The 16056-nt window shown below is 43.9% G+C and overlaps 1 protein-coding gene and 1 long non-coding RNA gene across 2 annotated transcripts in view; both read left to right on the top strand.

The window, feature by feature from the left end:
• The window catches only part of LOC143140240 (cAMP-dependent protein kinase inhibitor beta-like), a 40651-nt gene extending 25096 nt beyond the window's left edge, over window positions 1-15555 (top strand). The window contains exons 2-3 of the mRNA XM_076301038.1: window positions 14353-14503; window positions 15444-15555. Of these exons, the coding sequence (XP_076157153.1) occupies window positions 14362-14503; window positions 15444-15526 (225 nt within the window). The 5' untranslated portion in view covers window positions 14353-14361 and the 3' untranslated portion in view covers window positions 15527-15555. The remainder of the gene's footprint in view (window positions 1-14352; window positions 14504-15443) is intronic.
• On the top strand, window positions 7993-8822 carry LOC143140239 (uncharacterized). The gene is made up of 2 exons (XR_012990593.1): window positions 7993-8135; window positions 8715-8822. It is a non-coding gene; the product is annotated as an uncharacterized LOC143140239 (long non-coding RNA).
• Window positions 15556-16056: the final 501 nt, after the last annotated feature.

The following is a 16056-nucleotide window of genomic DNA, read 5'->3' as shown; positions in this document are numbered from 1 at the left end:
AGGATGAAAGGAAATGTGTGGCATTGATGGAAAATGTGTACCTGCCTGTCCCCCTTCACCCCATCACCTCCACACACACACATACACACACACCTCCCACCCCCCTCCACACACACACACACTCTCCCTCTTGTCTCCTCTGATCTCCTCGCCCTGTCTCAGGCACCTCCCAAAGTCACAACACATGATCTCTCAAAGAGCCACATCTGTCTCCCTGCCAGCTCAGCATCGCTTCACTGCGTATACCTAAAGTCCAGCGCTGGCCTTTCAAGACAGCCACCGCTGAAATCGCCACACCGCCACAGACCGACACTGGAAGAATCTCACACATCCGAGCCTCCATCCCCAGCTCGTTAGCTCCCCAGTGCTGTGATCCAGTGATGTACAGCACCGCGGTTACCATGGAAGCGAAGAGAGGTGCTCAACGTATGAACATGATCCTAGAGACTATAAATAGAGGAAGGGGAGTAATCCTAGACCATTTTTTCCCCTCCTATCACAGGGTCTCTTTATATAATTCTCCAAAGATGTCGGAAGTGCAAAAGCTTTTACTGAATGTGTTCACACTAAAGTATGGCCCCTGGCACAAAGGGAGATGAAAAAAGAAAGGTGCCATTTTCTTTTTTTGTTTCTTGTCTTGTTTGGCGTTGACGGCAGTGGTAGCAACTACAGAGCTGAGGTGGAATGCTCCAGCTCCTACCATCATTTGGTTTTGCCCATATACAGAGGATTTCACTAATTAGTGCATCTACTGTACCTGGCTGCACTGTAGAGTTGTGTTGTGTTAATTAGAATTAGTTTACTGAAGGATTGGAACAAATGCGTGGTAGGAGTTTTTCTTTCTGAAGCGTTCTTTTTTCCATCTGCCGAGAGAGTGGTGGGTTGCAACTCTGGCTTAGGTCCGGTCCACATGTGACACAGAGAGAGTGGTGGGTAACTTGCGACTCTGGCGTAGGTCCGGTCCACATGTGACACAGAGAGAGTGGTGGGTAACTTGCGACTCTGGCGTAGGTCAGGTCCACATGTGACACAGAGAGAGTGGTGGGTAACTTGCGACTCTGGCGTAGGTCAGGTCCACATGTGACACAGAGAGAGTGGTGGGTAACTTGCGACTCTGGCTTAGGTCAGGTCCACATGTGACACAGAGAGAGTGGTGGGTAACTTGCGACTCTGGCGTAGGTCAGGTCCACATGTGACACAGAGAGAGTGGTGGGTAACTTGCGACTCTGGCGTAGGTCCGGTCCACATGTGACACAGAGCTGACAGACCAGCAGCAGGAGCAGAGCTGGATCAGCCTGGAAGCTGCTGTTTGGTTTGGTTTAGGGCTGCACAGTTACATATGAATATGAACATTTTGAATATTGAACTGAATCAATTCAAGACATTCAAAAATCATATTGCAAATCACAATCGCAATATCTGTCAGAAAAATCGCAATGAGATATTTTCCCCAAATCGTGCAGCCCTATTTTGGTTTGCAGGTCTGTGGGTAGTTAGGTAGTCATGTGTGTTTTGGGGAGGATGTGTGTGAAGTTGAAGAGTTGTGATGGTAGTGGTGGTGGTGTGTTTGTGTGTGTGTGTGTGTGTGTGTGTGCGCGTGCGTGCGTGTGTGTGCGTTTGTTTATGTCTGTGAGTGTGCGCACATTTGTTTATGTGTGTGAGTGTGCGCGCGTTTGTTTATGTGTGTGTGTGCGTGTTTGTTTATGTTTGTGTGTGTGTGTGTGTGTGTGTGTGTGTGTGTGTGTGTGTGTGTGTGTGTGCGCTGAATATGCTGACCTCATCTCTGTTGCTGTGACTCACAGTGCAGTGTGACATGATGGGCACAGACTGACCTGATTTAGGAGAAACACTGGGACAATGCCGAGAGAGAGAGAGAGAGAGAGATGGGGTGATGTATAGAGAGTATGAAATGGTGCATTTATAATGGTGAGAGACCTATAGAATAAAATGATTAACTATAATAAGTTATGCTATTTAACAGCTTTATGGAGTATTCGTCTCCAAAACTATAGCAAGCAAACGCCCTCAAAGACATAAAAGGCTGTCTCTTGGGAAATAGATAGATAGAAAGATAGATAGATAGATAGATAGATAGATAGATAGATACTTTATTGATCCCCAAGGGGAAATTCAAATAATGTTGCTAAAAGAGTTCTCGCGAGAGCACAATGGAATTTTCTCTGCGAGACACTCTGGCAATGAGCAATGATGCACGTTACTTTTACCCCAACATTCCTGGGAACCAGCTAAACGAAGTGTCCTTAAGTAAGACACCGAACCCCACACTGATCCCGACGTGCAGGTTGGCGCCTTGCATGGCAGCCTCCGCCATCAGTGTATGAGTGTGTGTGTGACTGGGTGAATGTGAGGAATGACATTGTACAGTGCTTTAAGTGCTCGGAGGAGAAAAGCGCTATATAAATGCATCCATTTACTACTTACAGGACTATAGGTGCATAGGCTGGATAGCTAAGAAAAAAGGCTAGTGTGTGTGTGTGTATATATCATGCAAGGGACCCTATATCATCCAGAGTATTTCAAAGACGGAATCAAAAGTAGTTACTTATAGAAACACAACTCAAAAAGCGTCAAATAGTTGCTGTAACATGAGTTGGTGAGTAAGAAAGAGATTGGAAGACAGTAGCTGTAGGCAGGAAGTAGGAAGTAAGTATGCTGACTGAATAGAGAGCTGAAAATAGTCTTGAAGGGTTACACTGAGGCTGAACACATATGGGTATGAGGGGCTTATTTACACATTCATGCTTATGTGAGACGCAGAGCACATATTTCTCCACCACACTCTCTCTGTAGCACATATTCCCTCACACATCCCCTATTCTCTCCATGCATCATCTGCTTTCCCTCACACAATCTTTTTCCCTATCTCACATCTCTCTCTCTCTCTCTTACTATACCACCCTCCCTCCCTCCACTCTCTCTCTCTCTCTCTCTCTCGCCCTCCCCTCTCTTTCTCTCTCTCACACATTCTCTCTCTCTCACACACACACACACACAGTTGTATCTTTTTTTGCTCCTCACCCCCTTATGGTGTCTGATGGAAGACAAACAGACAGGGCAGCAGTGCAGCCTCAGCCACAGATCCATCTAGTAGCACAGCCCAACCCCAGCCAAACACAGCCCAGCACAACCCCAGCCCAGCCCAGCACAACCCCAGCCCAGCTCAACCCCAGCCCAGCCCAGCACAACCCCAGCCCAGCCCAGCTCAACCCCAGCCCAGCCCAGCACAACACAGCCCAGCCCAGCACAACCCCACCCCAGCCCAGCCCAGCACAACACAGGCCAGCACAGCACAACCCTAGCCCTGTACAGCTCAACCCCAGCGTAGCCCAGCACAACCCAGCACAACCCAGCACAACCCAGCCCAGCCCAACACAGCTCAACCCCAACAACACACAGCAGCACTCTGCTGTCCATGGTGCTGAAAATCCTCTGCCCCTCACCAGCCAGCCCATACAAAGGCATAAATCAGAGTGTCACCATCATCTGGGTCTTAGAGGATGGTTTAGACCTCTCAGTCACTGAGTTTGTGTTAAATGTGTTTACAAAAGACCAGTGTATATTAATGATACAGGAATGTACTTATTCCCATCATTTTACAGTGACTTGTCATTGTTTTGTCATGTGGCACTCTTGCAGACTATTATCATAGAAGATCCTAGAATTTTCCTGACTGACAGCATATAAAATCAACAGCACAGGTGAAACTGAAACTATAAACCTTGACCTTTGGACATATAACCTTGTCATATAAATTTGCCAAGACTGGCACTGTGAGTCTTTGTATCTCTACTTCCGTGATTAAAATGTTTCAAATCATAAAACTGAATGACAATGCAATAGATCCAATTAAGATAAGTACGTCTAGCTTGACCTGTAACAAAGTAATCAACAGAAATTATCAGATAATATTATCAACTTTAACTGCTCTCACAATTTGTGGCTATATGTATAGGTATTTATGACTTGTTTGTAGCCATACACAGTTCCTTCAGTTCCTGGATTAATGATTCGAGATCTCGAGACGCTCTAACTTTGATCTCTCAAAGTGAGGAAATCAGTCTGACCCACTCTGTACCAGCCTGTATGATTACAGCCATGCAATAAACTGACATTACAAGTGAAAGGGAAACTTGCAGTTGTTCAGAAAAAGGCAGATGAAATGTCTCTGTGACAATGTGTTCCTATTAACCCAACAGAAGTGACCCATTTTACTAGGAAAAGCTCCATCCCTCACAGCAGATGCGAAGCCATTCATGTCCGCGTGTGGTTAAGTAGGGCTTGGTTTCATTCTCATTCATATCTCTCCCCAAGCATTAGTCTCAATGGTGCTGTTGTTAGATGAGCCTCAGATCTACTTAGAGCGCTGTCATGGAGAGACGATGATCGCAGGCACCTCTGACCTCAATTACACATTTATTAAAGTGTGGATGCCGTGTTCTCTCGTTGCTATGGAGATGTCCTTTGGATCCACAACAAGTAGAAAACTGTGACCCATAATCATCTCCAAAGCTAAAAAGCATTAGTATGTGTGTGTGTGTGTGTGTGTGTGTGTGTGTGTGTGTGTGTGTGTGTGTGTGTGTGTGTGTGTGTGTGTGTATGTTTTGGACCAACTGAGGGTGAATATAAAAAGAGAATCATCAGACCCAAATGGAGTTTGTGTCCCCCCGTCACTCGGTCTGTCCTGCCGTGCCCCAGTGCATTGTGGTCCAGGCGGGCAGGCTGTGTGTGCGTCTGCTTCCTCCCTCCTTTGTCCTCTAGCTGTCTGCCACCCACCGCGCGCACGGCAAGCAGCTGCAGAGCTGCCACGGCCTAATTACAGCCTGTCTTCTTGGCCTGGACAGCTGAGACAAAGAGGGGCCTTGACACACCGCCACTGCGCTCCGACATGGGGGATAGGGAGAGGAGGGAGAGAAGGAGGGAGTAGAGAGAGAAAGAGAGAGAAAAGAGATGGGGGGAAAGAAGGTGTGTGAGAGAGAGAGAAGAAAATGAATCAAAGTGAAAGGGGAGAAGAGAGCAGGAAGAGAACAAAAAGAGCTCAAAGAAAATGAGAGAGGGAGAGAGGAAGGAATGGAGCGAGAGAGAGGAATGAAGAGAGAGAGAGGAAGGAATGGAGCGAGAGAGAGGAATGAAGAGAGAGAGAGGAAGGAAAAGAGAGAGAGGCCTTGGGAGAAGAAGGTAAAAAGAAAGGTTAACAAATCTTTGTGGACACTTCCAGAGTTGAAAGCAAATGATCCTGCCATTTCTTACCTGTGGCCATCAGCATATCCATAGCTTTATTGCTCCTGTTCTCTCCTTTTCTCTTGCTCTGTCACACACACACACACACACACACACACACACACACACACATATGCACACATGCTCATATAAACAAGCAACGTGTAATGAGAGGGTGTCAATGGTGTTTCTGAGATGTAGTTCTATATTTCCTCCCAGGGTAGAGTGAGGGAGTTTAAGCTTTCAGAAATAGAAGCCCTGTCATGTGAATGAGATGGCAGGAAGAAAGAAATAGCTAGAGAAGAGAGAATGTGAAGATGGCAGAGAGGAAATGTACAGTAACCTGTGGAGCTCTTCATTGTGTGATCAAGCCAAACAAAATTAAATTTGGATGAAGATGTCTCGAGTCTCTCTCTTTCAAATTCAAAATGCTTTGTTGGCATGACAAGGTCACTCATATTGCCAAAGCAATTAATAAAATAAATAAAGTAAAATAAAATGCAGTATATGATAGAGTATTTGTGTGAGTGTGAGCGTGTTTGTTTGTCTGTATAGGTCACTCACTGTTCCTCAGGTTGTGGCTTGTTAATACATATTGGGCAGCAAGATATGTCCTATCTCCTTCTCCTAATAGTATCTATCATTTTGATGTCATCAGGAATTTTTTAATTGAATTTGCTGAAGAAAAGGCTTCTTATGTGATTGAAGGATTTACTGTACATTGTAAAAGGAAGTGCATCTCTGTCTCGACCTCACCTGTCGTGCAGTTAACACATGTTCTCGGTTCTTTTGGTTGCCCTGATTTTTGGTGTCTTCCTTTTTCAATTTCCAATTTGTGGTCACCTAGCCTGCATTTGGTTAGGGTCTCTGTTTTCTATCTCTGACAGTAGAGAGATATTTTGCACATTTATATTCCCGGTTTAGAGCCAGATAACTTTCTAATCTGCTTTGATTTTTAGTTTTCTCTTTCCAATGTTCTAAATAGGCTTCTTTACATTGCTTCATAATTTGGTTTACTCTGATTGTTTTTTGGAAAACAGTGTTGTTGTGAGACCGGTCAGAGTGTGTTTGGTGCAGGTCAGTTAGTCTTTGCAACAACTGATGTAGGCAGGGCCGCGTTTGGGCATTGGGCAAAGGGGCTGCTGCCCCGGGCCAAGGCCACTAGGGGGCCCCGGCGCGGGACATTTAAAAAAGAAAACAAGTGTCTTATCGTCACCTGTTTTTGCCCGTATCAATGCATGCTATCACAGACAACAATGGCTTCGCATGAGACAATTACGAAATATGAAAGCGGATCTCGAAAAAAGAGAGAGCTTCAGCCAGATGTTCTCAGTAAGGCGCGCCAAAGCCATGACCGTACGCACTGTGCGTATCAGCCAGGCTACTCAACAACGAGAGAGAATTTCCCCTGTGTGTGTGTATTCACACCAAATTGGCCTAGGCTACCATAACTTCTCAACTCTGCACAGTAGCCTATTCCATTAACTGCATGCCAGTAGGCTATTTACAATTTTCTGTAAAGTAAAGTTTGTAACGTTATCAAAATCAACTTTATGCAGAACTATGCATGCGCGCACCTTTTGTTTGAGCAGGAGAGATACACAGGCATGCTACAGAAGTTGTAGGCTAGCTTGTTGTTTTCTATTACTATCTATGCTGGTTATCAGCACACAATGGTAAGCTAATTCATTAACTCGAGACTCATGGATATAACACGTTTTTTTAAACAACGAAAACAGAAAGGATGGAGACAGCAAAGCGAGTTATTTCAAATGGGCAAGCCGCAAGCACAAGGTAGGCAAGATTATTGCTTGTCAAAACGTTAGGCTAGCATTACCACTGTTTAAAGCCATACGTGAACGTAGCCTTCGCTAGAACAAAACTAGGTAACTTTAGCCTTTATAGGGCTATACAAAGTTGTCCAAATAAATAGGTCGTTGTTAGGCGTTGTTGTTATAAAGATATTGCATGTGGATGTTATTAGCCTACTACAGTATGTAGGCTACTTTTTAACTGACCAATGCAGGAACCTAACCGGGATATTATCAAAGCGTTGGAAGTTATGTGTGTGCGTACCATCGCATTCATTCCTGCAGGTGCCCTGTCCACTTTTTTCAAAACGAGGATCAAAATAGGGATAAGTCCACGTCTAGGCATACTACCCCTGTCCCTGACAACGTTACCGTTATCGGCTGCGACACTATGGAGTGGGATAGCTGTCAAAATATTCGTGTCCATAGATTTGATACACGTGCGTATTTGTCTGTAGTTGTGCATAAAATAATTATTTGTGAATTCTCGAATGAGTCCAGTCGTGCATAAAATATATTGTGTGTATGTTATCCATCAGAATACGGATGGGAAAAAATATGAATTCAAAATTACAAGTACGAAATCAAACTTTACATTTAGGCTTTCTTTGGTACGAGTACGACTTCGCACAAGTGACTCAACTGTCAAAATACGTCATCGCCGCATTCACAGGCATTACTTGTTGAGAAAAGAAACATAGATCGAGATCAAGACTGCGCATGCGCTGAGACGAATCCGGCGGGGGCAGTGCCATTACTGCGGGTTAGGCACGTCGGCGCTAACGTTTGTGATAGCTGATAGCTACCTGTGGAGTTGAACAAATCGTCTTTTTCCCCCTTTGTTTATTGTCTTACGATGTCGGGAAGAACCTGTTGTGTGTTCGGCTGTTACAACAGCAGTGGGAAAATACAGATATGGAACAAAAATATATAAGTTCCCCCGCCGTTATTACACAGCCTGCCCCTGTGTAACACCATACATAAGCACTACACAGATTCCCAGGGCGAGCCGAAGACCAAGCTGTTTGTCAGAAGTGGATTGTGAACATCAACCGAAAGGATTTTGTTCCGAACAAACATATCGCGGTAAGTTTTCAATCTTATTCAATCTTAAATCTTGCCAGTTGCCACCATGACTAGCATGCTGTTGTCTAGTCTTGCATGGCGATACTTTAACGCTATCTATTGGTGTGTTAAGACATGGCACCAAATATTTGACGTAGAAGCAAAACTGTAAAGTAAGTGTGTGCTAGGAACTTCGGTATAGTCGCCAGAATAATTATCTCCATCAACTAAATGGCACTATTGAAAAATGATTCGCTTTAACTACTAACGTTAGGGCAGCCATGGTGGCCATCAAATCAACATGATTTGGCATTACAAACAGAAAACGTATGGAGTTCGGGGGCAGGCGACACTATGCAAGATTGCTTTCCTTCTTTGGTAACGTTAGGCTAACCATGAAAACATCAGTCATTTGGAAAGATCTTTGTGCGTTTTCCTCTGATTCAGTATTGTACTAAACCGTTTTTGGGTAGCACTCACATTTAAAACTCACTTGGATATTTAATGTAGATGTTTGTTTTTGGGTTAAATTTGTTGTTGTGCTTAGTTATAGTCTACATGTAAGTCAATGTCCTTTTCTCTATATTTGTATTTTATCAGGGGTCAATGTCATCTGGAAGAGCACCTCCCAAAAGATGTCTTCAGCCCTCACAAGACACATGTGCTTGGAACTTGTGCACAATGGAATAAAGAACAGTTGTTGATGTATTAATTAGTTTATTTGAACTTGACACTTCATTTAATTTATACAATACATGTATCACACATACCAATTGTTGTTATATTATTATTACTACAATTACATTACATTACATTTGGCTGACGCTTTTTAGCCAAAGCGACTTGCAACATTTAAAGCTTTTAAGAGCAATTCTAACAATAAAAAAAAACCACAATAAGTGCATTAATGAGTGCAATTGTCTGTAGTAGTGCTATGAGAGGAGATGATCTCTGAAGACCTGGGTTTTCAGACATTTTTGAAGATGTCGAGGGATGTTCCTGCTCTAGTAGGAACAGGTAGTGCGTTCCACCAACGAGGGACGACAGATAAGAAAAGTTTGTATCGGCCATATGTACAAAAAGGTTCAAATATGCTACTAGGCCGAGGTCAAATAGACTGGACCAGGTCAGTCTCTGTGGAAAATATTTAGACAGGATATCAACAGTAATGGCTCAAATTTAAACTAACGATTCAAATATAAATATAATTCTCTGTGTGGATATAAGGGCCAAAAAGGTACACTAAAAAGTAGTGGTTCAAAAGGTAGGCATAGATTAATCAATAAATCCCTGTGTGGAAGTATGTACAAAAAAGACACTAAACAGTAGTTATTCAAAAGGTAAGAATAGATTAATGAATAAATCCCTGTGTGGAAATATGGGTAAAGAGACACACTAAACAGTAGTAATTCAAAAGGTAAGTATAGATTTATCAACAAATCCCTGTGTGGAAGTATGGACGGAGCCTCATTAGAACAAGCAACAGTTGTTCAGGGACAGCTAACTTGATGGTCCTTAGTTGTGAGTGAAAAGCCATAATGGTGTACAAAAATTGCCAAAAACTGTCCATGCCCAAGCCTGTGTAAATTTTGAGTCTTTGTCATCCAAATCATAGGCCTACACTGATCAGTTTGTGTCACAGTCTTTTGTTGACTTAAAACTGTAGTTGTGGTCTGCAATATCTGGACGCTGGATGCCATCTTCTTTTGGGAGGTGCCATTGAGGTTTGGGAGATGACATTGACCCCTGATAAAATACAAATAGAAAAGGACATTGACTTACATGTAGACAATAACTCAGCACAGCAACAAATTTAACCCAAAAACAATCATGAACATTTTGCACAACATCTACATCAAATATCCAAGTGAGTTTTAAATGTGAGTGCTACCCAAAAACTGTTTATTACAATACTGAATCGGAGGAAAACGCAATAAGATCTTTCCAAATGACTGATGTTTTCATGGTTAGCCTAACGTTACCAAAGAAGGAAAGCAATCTTGCAACTAGCATAGTGTCGCCTGCCCCCGAACTCCATACGTTTTCTGTTTGTAATGCCAAATCATGTTGATTTGATGGCCACCATGGCTGCCCTAACGTTAGTAGTTAAAGCGAATCATTTTTCAATAGTGCCATTTAGTTGATGGAGATAATTATTCTGGCGACTATACCGAAGTTCCTAGCACACACTTACTTTACAGTTTTGCTTCTACGTCAAATATTTGGTGCCATGTCTTAACACACCAATAGATAGCGTTAAAGTATCGCCATGCAAGACTAGACAACAGCATGCTAGTCATGGTGGCAACTGGCAAGATTTAAGATTGATACTGTTAAACAAAACTTACCGCGATATGTTTGTTCGGAACAAAATCCTTTCGGTTGATGTTCACAATCCACTTCTGACAAACAGCTTGGTCTTCGGCTCGCCCTGGGAATCTGTGTAGTGCTTATGTATGGTGTTACACAGGGGCAGGCTGTGTAATAACGGCGGGGGAACTTATATATTTTTGTTCCATATCTGTATTTTCCCACTGCTGTTGTAACAGCCGAACACACAACAGGTTCTTCCCGACATCGTAAGACAATAAACAAAGGGGGAAAAAGACGATTTGTTCAACTCCACAGGTAGCTATCAGCTATCACAAACGTTAGCGCCGACGTGCCTAACCCGCAGTAATGGCACTGCCCCCGCCGGATTCGTCTTAGCGCATGCGCAGTCTTGATCTCGATCTATGTTTCTTTTCTCAACAAGTAATGCCTGTGAATGCGGCGATGACGTATTTTGACAGTTGAGTCACTTGTGCGAAGTCGTACTCGTACCAAAGAAAGCCTAAATGTAAAGTTTGATTTCGTACTTGTAATTTTGAATTCATATTTTTTCCCATCCGTATTCTGATGGATAACATACACACAATATATTTTATGCACGACTGGACTCATTCGAGAATTCACAAATAATTATTTTATGCACAACTACAGACAAATACGCACGTGTATCAAATCTATGGACACGAATATTTTGACAGCTATCCCACTCCATACGACACCCCCCTTGTTTGTATTTGATGTGGTTGAGCTGTGTGTGTGCGCTAGACTGCGTGTTTCAATGTATTTGACGTCGTGGCTGGCTAGGGCTGCGTGTTACAGTGTATTACAGACAGTGTGTTACAATGCATCATGATGTGGCTGTGTGCGTGCGCGCCAAACTCTAGGCTACAATGTTTCATGAGTTCAGAGTTCGGGAGTTGCACATTTTAGTCTGACCTGGGTACTATTTCATGGTTGATTTTTTTGTGTGCATTGCCCCATGTTTGTAGGCTACTTGTTTTTTGTATGTTGGTACAATTGTATGTTGGTTATACGGTTCCACAATATAAATGCAAATTTAATTTTTACATTATGTCTGTCATAATTTAATTGCCTCTCTCTGTCTCTCTCTCTCTCTCTTTCTTATGTATATTGATAATAATAATAATAATAGTAATATATATTGGAAAAAAAATCGGAGGGGGTGGGGGGGGGGGGGCTCGGGGAGGCCTCTGCCCCGGGCGCCAGATGACCTTAACCTGGCCCTGGATGTAGGGGACTTTTCTCTGGGCTCAGCTCTTGGGTTTGGAGGGCTTTAGAATGAAGGGTGTCTTGTGGGCTGGATTTAAGGTGATTAAGAAAATGTACCGGCAGTGCTCTTTTGTTGCTCTAGATGCATTTGTTGGAGTTTTTCTCTGTAAAATGTTTCTGCAGAATGTCAAGGAGGTTTTGGTTGTTTTAAATTTTTTATTCTAGTTATTGCCGTTTTTCTTTTATCAAATGTTGATCTGAATTGATTTTGTTAATTGGTATGTCTTTGTATAGATCTTCTAAGTGTGCTCTCCAGATGTTGCCATTTGGATAGGTAATGCTTGTGGTTCCTTTGTGTTGAAATAGTTCCACATATCCCAGAAATGATTTTCTTTTGGCTATACGTTTGTTTTTTTGTTCCGAATTGTATGTTTATATTTTTTTGGAATTTCATTGTAATTAATGTGTAAGGCTGGGCTGTTTGGTTGGCAATGTTTTAATTTTCCTCAGGTCTTTTCTGATGGTCTTGCATTCTTGATCAAACCATTTGTCAGTATTCGTCAGTATTTTTCCTTTTTAAAGGCTTCCGTTTTTGCCTTATGAGGTCAGCTTTGAAAGCTGCTTTATTAAGTATCATGTTGATATCCTTTACGGCCTTGTTTACACCATCCCTAGTTGACATTTCTTTCTCTCTCTTTTTGTCTCTCTCGCTCACACACACACACACACACACACACACACACACTCACACTTACCCAAACACACACACACCCCACACACACACACACACACACACACACACACACACACACACACACATTCACACTCACCCAAACACACACACACCTCTGACCTCCTGACGAATAACTCTAAACTCTGCCTGGTAAGGGGTTTGACTGCAACTGTGATCGAGCAGATGGCCAGGCTGTAGCTTCACCTTGACAGTTTCAAAGGTGTGTGTGTGTGTGTGTGTGTGTGTGTGCGTGTGTGTGTGTGTGTGAGTGCTCGCTGCTTGTGTTTAAGGAAAAACTTTTATTGTGCACTACTTACATTTAATTAGTGCTTGCTTGTCTCCCATCCCTGTTTGGCAGACAGCATGTGCTGTGGTCCTTGTGGTAATGAGAACAGGTGCAAGAGTGTGGCTCTCATTTCAACATACTCGGGCCACCCCTGGCCCTGCGCTGGCCTGGTTCTGGCCCAGATGAGGCGTTGCTCTCAGGGGCGGCTCAGTGCAAATAAGCAGCTTTCAGAGGGAGAGCTGTAGCTGGCTGCAGATGATGAGAGGTTCCAGCAGAGAGGCAGATTATTTTAACAGCACCGAGAGGCAGGAAGGGAGATGTGTGAGAGAGAGAGAGAGAGAGAGAGAGAGAGAGAGAGAGAAAGAAAGTGGTTGAGGGAGGGAGGAGCGAGAAGGGGAGTGAGAGAAAGAGAAAGGGGTTGAAAAGAGAATCACATGAGGGAGAGAGAAAGGGAGACAGGGAACAAGAGGAGGGAGGAGAGACAGTGAGAAAGAGAGGGAGTGAGAGAGACAGAGGGAGAGAATAGAGCTAGACTCAAATGTTTGTCTGCCAGAGGTGATTTTCCTCCTGTTACCATAGAAACAGCAGCTTTGTGTGTGTGTGTGTGTGTGTGTTTGTGTGTGTATGTCAGTGTAAGCTGCATTTTTAGAGCGACTATTTGGTAGGTTCATTCGAGTTAAACTGTGTTTCTCAGCTATATACAGATACCTATAGTCTGTCCATTCAAGTGTGTGCATGTGTGTGCATGCTATATTTGTATCTGTGTTCTTTAATTGAATTGCTGTGTTAACATGTGTCTTGTGAGTGGCAGTGTTGATATAGGTAGAAGAATGTGAAAGAAGTGTGCATTTTTTACATGTGGTGTGTGTGTGTGTGTTTGTGTGTGTGTGTGTGTGTGCACATGGAGGTTGACATCATTGTTGAACATCCATCAGTCACTTAGCCTGCATCCAGTTGCCATGACGACAGACAAACACCACCACCACTAACCATTGTGTTCTTCTTATGTGGATTCTACTATAAAAGTATTTGCTTCTCACAATTGTGGATTCTGCTATATATACATATATATATATATAAAGTGTTTGCTTCTCACAATGTGCCACTGTCAGATTCAGTCTCACAGGTATGTCTCACTGAGGCTGAGGTCATTTAGCGTGAGGTCTGCAGTCATGGGGTGAACAAACGCTGTGAGAGACTGAGAGGGAAGAGGGAAACATATTCCTGACATGTGTTGTCAACAAACACGGAACACTGCTGCTGCTGTACTCAGAACAGCACACGCAAATGGGCGCACATACACACACACACACACACACACACACACACACACACACACACACACACACGAACACACACACAGCATCCCACGGCAGGAAGGGTGATGAAACAAGCAAGCATTTGTTACAAGTGCTCCCCCTAGTGGGAACACATACTGTGCTTAAAATGACCTCTGAATGGTGATCACCAATGTCTGTACCCTTTCTCTAATCTATTCTTACCTTATATCTCATATCATGGTTTCACTTTCTCTACTGATCTCACAGGTTTCTTACTAGTACACTCTTAAAACGAATGTATTTTAATGTGTTTTCAATTATGTGTTTGTACATACAGTACATATGCTACATACATTTTTCTCTTTGTCTGTCTCCCAGAACCCTGAGATGACCGAGGTGGAGCCGGCGTTGGACTTTGCCTCCTCAAGCCGCTCGGGGCGGCGCAATGCCCTGCCCGACATCCTGGGCTCCCCGGCGGGGGTCAGCCCCACTGACCTGCCCCTCAAGCTGGCTGAACTCTCCGTCACAGGTCCATTCATCTCACCATTTACAGTTAGGCCAGCGGCAAGCGTAACGCAACGTTCAGACCATAATACGTTTTTAACTCGTTCCTATGGTAACACAAATGGTTTGCCTTAACTGACAATTGAATACGCTCACGTTGCGCTTTGAAAGTTGAACCAAGTTCAGTGGTCAGCTTGTTCAACACTAGCATTACGCCACTGCTGCCGAACCATAGAGAACAATAGGAAACCTGCCGCTTGCCGCTGGTCAGTGTGATCCCCACCTTATTCATTTAGCACACGCTTTTATCCAAAGTAACTTACATATGTCAGTTATTACAATGGCTATTGTCCCTGGAGCAACTCTGGGTTAAGTTGCGCAAGGGCACAACGGTGCAAGCTGGGTATTGAACCTACAACTTTTCAGGCCATTTGCATGCTAGCCCAGCTCCTTAGCCACTACTCTATCGCTACCGCAACCCCCAGCTTGGCTCGTTATGTCCGGTCTGAAAACCTCTGTCCTGCACTCTGAAGAGTCAGTCAGACTGATTGGCAGAATGCACTGGTTGTAGTGCATCCATGTCTGTCCAGGCCTCTGTCTATCTGCTTCTATACAGGCTTGGACACAGAGTGTCTTGTCATGGGGCTTTTTGTCTGCCCTATCTTTTTTTATTCCATATGTTCTCTTTATTCCTCTCTGTCTGTCTGTCTTTTTCTATGTATCAGCCCCTGTCTGTCTACCTTTGTGTCTGTCTGTCTGTCTGTCTGTCTCTCTCTGTCTCTTAACTCACTCACTATACCTCTATCTCTTTCTTTATCTCTACCCCCCCCCCCCCCCCCGATATTTGCTTCCAACAATGACCAGTAATGACCAAATGTAAAGACCAAATAGTATGTCCGCAATCATTAACCTGTGCAGTGTGTCCATCTCACTCTCTCTCTCTCTTTGTCCCGTGTTCTCCTCAGATGGTCCAGGTGGAGCCCAGTCGCCCACCTCAGAGGAAGCTCCAGCACCACCGGAGAGTGCCGAGGTCAAGGATGGCTCCTAAAACCCCCCTTCCCCACCACCAGGGGGCGCTGTCGGACTTCTCTTCACTAGGGGGCAGGAGAGGGTGGAAGAGGGAGAATAGAGGGGGAAAGAGGAGGGGTGCAACAGATGCCCCACTAGCTGAGCTGCTAGGAGTGAACTGTGGGGTCACCAGCGGTGTGACCACCTGACACCTGACTGTAGAGGAACACATGCCTGTGTGTGTGTGTCTGTATGTGTGTGTGTGTGTGTGTAAACATGTCTATGAGTTTTTACGTGTGTTTGTACTGTATGTGGTGGGTGAGTTCACTCACGCACAAATTCACACACCCACCCACACACACATACATACATATACAAACACACACCTTAAGCAAGTGGAACTGACCTTGGACCTTGGTCATTGTTTTCCAAATAAACAGGAAAACAGAAGTGGACTTCTGGTGATGATGGTGGTAAATTGTAACCAGTACATTTTATCAGTGGGACATTTTCTTTGTGCCGGAATTTTCTATGGAGGATTTAGACTCACCTGATCCAGACGGATGGTCA

Source organism: Alosa pseudoharengus, unplaced genomic scaffold (genome assembly GCF_046254945.1).
Source record: "Alosa pseudoharengus isolate Yale_2024_CS ecotype anadromous, Long Island Sound unplaced genomic scaffold, YU_APseudo_1.1 YU_APseudo_1.1_scf_23, whole genome shotgun sequence".
Classification (NCBI taxonomy): Eukaryota; Metazoa; Chordata; class Actinopteri; order Clupeiformes; family Clupeidae; genus Alosa; species Alosa pseudoharengus.
This window is presented reverse-complemented; position numbering and strand designations above follow the sequence as displayed.